The sequence below is a fragment of the Chrysochloris asiatica genome, unplaced genomic scaffold (assembly GCF_000296735.1).
Source record: "Chrysochloris asiatica unplaced genomic scaffold, ChrAsi1.0 scaffold00037, whole genome shotgun sequence".
Classification (NCBI taxonomy): domain Eukaryota; kingdom Metazoa; phylum Chordata; class Mammalia; order Afrosoricida; family Chrysochloridae; genus Chrysochloris; species Chrysochloris asiatica.
The window spans coordinates 7,296,397-7,300,830 of record NW_006408555.1 but is presented as its reverse complement, the minus strand read 5'-3'; the positions used below and the strand labels follow the sequence as shown (position 1 = coordinate 7,300,830).

Genomic DNA, 4,434 nt, shown 5'->3' with positions numbered 1-4,434 from the left:
TGGGGTTTTAAGAACACCTTCTTTGTCTTGGTCTTTTTCATGTTTCCATTTTCATCTTCTTCAAAATTGGCACGATCTCTTTTCTTGGCAAACTTTTTTCCAATTGTCCCCACCAGGCTTTCATACCTGTTAGGATGATAGATAAGACATCTTTATTTCAGGTGAAAAATGTCAGAATGAAGTCTGTCAAGAATCTCAAACCAAATATCTGACAGAATGAAAATAATCAAACTACAATTCTAAGAAGGCTTCTGATTGAAAACTGTACCGACGTCTCCCAGAGTGGTAATATGTTCCCTGGGCTTTTGGTTTTACATTAGCTTCAATAAGTTAAAATGGCCTTTTTATCTCCTGTGATGAGCTGTCAGCTTTTATGGATGGGTTCTTAGAAGGGATAAACCTTGCCCCACTCCCACACCCACTCCAATCTACCGCTGCTCAATCCATTCCAACCCACAGTGCCCTGCAGGGCTGAGCAGAACTGCTCTATAGGGTCTCCGGGGCTGTCACTGTTACAGAAACAGACGGAGACGTCTTTTTCCTGTGGAACAACTGGTGGGTTTGAAGTGCTAAGCTTTCTAATCACCAGGATTTTAAAAGGAAGAGAAGAGGCCCTTATCTCACATCCCAAGTCCCAAAGCAGAGGCTTGTGTTCAGAAGTGCACACTGAACAGTAGGTGCGGATGTGCACCCTCATCAGCCTGAACTCATTCCAGGTGGCAGGCCGGACAGCAGCTCCCACCACTTTGCCCTTTCAAGTGCCTGTTACAGAGCTCATCCAGGGCCATGGTTACCTTCTAGCCATTTCTTCATCGGACACATCAAGTTCCACTGCTTCATCTTCAACTTCCTCAGCTTTGCTCTTAGAGTTCATCTGAAGCATTAGTTTCTAGAAAACACACCAATATTGACTATCAGGGCTGGGACAGCTCTTTGAAGGGAACTGATCTCACACTTACTGTCAGATAAAGAGATTGAAATTAGAGAAAGCACACGACCAGCCAGAATTGCTAAGACCTTCCTGTATAATACACACGTCACACTGGGCTACTAGAGATCCACTCTGGATTAAAACAGTAAGACGACACAGCTCCGTTAGATTAGAGTTTAACTGTAAGGACCACAAAGCGAGTTCTCAGTCACCCAGTCACCTAGATGGAAAGCAGGCATCTGAAGCTCAGTGGTACAATGTTTGCCTTCCATCTGGGAGACCCAGGCTCGATTCCTGGCCAGTCCACCTCATGCATGGGCCCCACCATGTCAGTAGAGATTTGCTGACCAAATCGGTTTCTGTGTAAGACACACTAGCAAGACAGACCTGGTAATTTCGGAAAATCAGCCAATAAAAATCAGATGGATTATGAAAATGTGATACACATTCGGTCAAGGGCATGGCGATGGACCGAGTAGTGCTTCACTCCACTGTGCATGGGGTCTATGGCAGGTAACAACAAAGTACTTATAGTGGGCATACGACATCACACTCCAGTAAAAGGTGGAGAGAAAACCCTCCACAATTCTCTGTCAGTGTTCCATCTTTGAGTCAATAGAAGAAGCACTATAGTGAACAGTAATTTCAAATGCTCTGAGGGGGTGGGCGGTGGGGACAGAAAACAAGAGCAAATGAGCGGCTAGAAGACGACGAGCAGAGCAGTTCAGGAACCGAGGAGAAAACTGGCATCTTATGCCCAAACCCGAGGTGGCACGTGAGCCACAGGGCACTCCTCTATTGTTCTTTTCTATCTTGAGTCCTTATTGTTGTAAAAATACATACAACACATTTGCCAGCGCAACATGATCATGTTGCGTAATCATCACCGGGCACATCACCAAATTCCTATACACAGAAAAGTACTGCTCCCCAGCCCCCACAAATGAAGTCCGATCTCTAACCCTCTGCCTGGTCTAGCGATGCTGCCCGAGTCAGATCTGACACGACTTGTCTCTTGGTGACTGGCTTCCTTCCTTCACACGGTGTTAACATTGTAGACGCCACGACTGGACTTCTACAGTAACCTGTTCTCAACAGTTGTCCTTTGACCAGCCCCCCGCTCCCCCTCTGAACATGTAACAACTTCCCATCAGCAAGGAGAACAGCACAGGAGAGGAGAGCAGAGGAGAAACCAGTCTCAATGTCTGACCAACGTGTCAAGGACTGAGCCTCAAATAGTCTGAGGAGCACAAGCTCCCGGAGGCCCGAGTTGGCTCCCTGCAGCATTTCCACACCTGGAGGAGGCTGCTGGACTGACTGCAGGCTCAGGGTACATACTGACGGGATAAACACATGTGGTGCTCGGTGGCTGAGTCCCTGTGTGGTGTGAAAAGGCAACACGCGCCCGGAAATGGCTAGACCTGAGTCTAATGAGAGGTGCAGAGAAGAAAAGTCCTGGTACTCTACTGCCCCAAGATCAGCCAGTGACAACGCCAAGGCACACACGAGACACCAGGAGATGGGGGCCACTTAGTGGCAACTGCACTGGTTAACGCTAGATGTCACTGGAGACTCAAAAAAAAATAAAAAAAATCAGTGTTCCAAAAGTATCTGTTAAAAACGAAGCACTTTTATGTTGGTATCATGCTTTTCTGTTAATCACTAAGAAAACGGAACTTTTCTCAAAAGTTTAAGACTGCTTGGCTTTAGAAGCTCAAGTTCAAAACCTCTTCCTAGAGAGAATGCATCAGTGTGATGGGGTCCAGTAATCAAAACCATTTCCTCCCAATATCATCAAAGGCCAGTGGGCCGAGCTGGTTCTTTCCCAGCTGGACCTGACACATTTTTGTACCATGTACCCATAATCCTTGTGTTTTGGTTTTTTTCTTTAGATTCCTGATCAAGCAAATCAAAGAAAGTATATAAGAGGGGGCTTTAGAAAGTTGGTGGAAAAATGGAATTACCATATTGTGGAATTATCCTCATGACGTTTTTGCAGTCCCCTCATATTAGCAAGAATCCCTATCTGACTGGACTTTGTGTAAAGTACATGTGACAATTATCACAGCCCTTAGAAAATGGGGGAAAAACCAAGCCCATCATCTTGAGGTAAACGCTGACCACTACGTAGGTAACTGTGACTCTCACGAATACAACCACCTTAAGGAGCCCTGGTGTCACGCTACAGGATAAGCACTGGACCGCTGCAACGTTGGTCTAAACTGCAAAGTCGATGGTTCAAAGTCACCAGCTGCTCGACAACCCTCTACAGGGTTGCTAGGAGTCAGAACCGACTCAGAGGCACTTACCAACACCAACAGCATTGTAGGTCACTGTGGTTCTAGCTAACATAAGCGCCTTTAGGGCAGAGGTTCTTAGCTAGGATGATTCTTGCTCCCCCACCAGGGGACATCTGTTAATGTCTGCTGGCTGAAACAACTAGGGCTTTGGGCTGCCACTGGCATCTAGTGAGTCCACTCAACGGCTGCTGCTGGTTATCCCACAATGCACAGCAAAGTCCCTGGCACAGAGAAAGCTTGCCTTCAGTTACAAAAAGGCAATTTACACCACGAATGTCCATTTCATAGGTCAGCCTCAGACAGGATGACTTTTATCACAGGAGCAAGACTTCTAACAAATAAATAAACCATTTGCTGAATCAAGCCCAAGCAAAAAAATGCAAATAAATAGTCCCGTCACAAGGCAAATACTCACTTTTCAAGTTTCACTTAAAAATCTACTTACAAGCCTGGGGTAAAAGTTTGGCCATAAGCAAGTCAAATGGCACAATTTTTAGTAGGATTCCCACCCTCATGAGAAAAGAGGCATTTATAGATGCCAGGAAATAACTTTTTCTACAGGCATGACATGACTTGAACGCTGATGTTTCTGCTAAGAGACCCGGCTGGGAACGCCCATGCTCTGGGCATCTGTCAGGGACACTCAGCCCTACCATAGAACTGTACCACATGCCATTCTTCAAGACTTGTTACTTTCTCTGTAATGATGAGGAAAGGTAGCTGGTGGGGAAAACTGGAGCCCAATTATTAGCAGAAAGAATTCAATTGGAAATCTTTCCATATGAAGCCATTATGTTTAATACCTCAACCTCAGGATTAAATCCTCGGAATGACATTCTTCCGTAGAGAAGGTCTTCGCATAATGAGAAGCTCTGCTCTTCGATTATGAGGCTCCTAAGCAGAAAAACACATGGATGTTCACAGCATGTCTACATACAACAAAACACAATGACTAGGAAGCAAGGAGCGTGAACAAACCCAAGAGTTACACAGAGTGATGGATATAAATAAAGGCAGCTCGGCCAGGAGGCAGGCTTGCAGAATGTGCCCTTTGGTTGCTTAAATGAATATATACTAAAAACAGAGGGAATAGAAGCAAATACTGTTGAACGATGATGCACGGAGGGGACTGTAATTAATGCAATAAAACGATGAGTGTAAAACTGATGCTCCCCCATGTACACTATCACTCAAGTCACAATA

At 45.4% G+C, this 4,434-nt stretch overlaps 1 protein-coding gene across 1 annotated transcript in view; it reads right to left on the bottom strand.

Moving 5' to 3' along the window:
- Positions 1-8: 8 nt before the first annotated feature.
- Positions 9-4,434, bottom strand: part of MPHOSPH6 (M-phase phosphoprotein 6) — a gene marked incomplete at its 3' end in the record, with an annotated part of 9,608 nt that continues 5,182 nt past the window's right edge. The window contains exons 3-5 of the mRNA XM_006860136.1: positions 4,035-4,125; positions 795-889; positions 9-126 (exon numbers count right to left, since the gene is read on the bottom strand). Coding sequence (XP_006860198.1) covers positions 9-126; positions 795-889; positions 4,035-4,125 — 304 coding nt within the window. The remainder of the gene's footprint in view (positions 127-794; positions 890-4,034; positions 4,126-4,434) is intronic.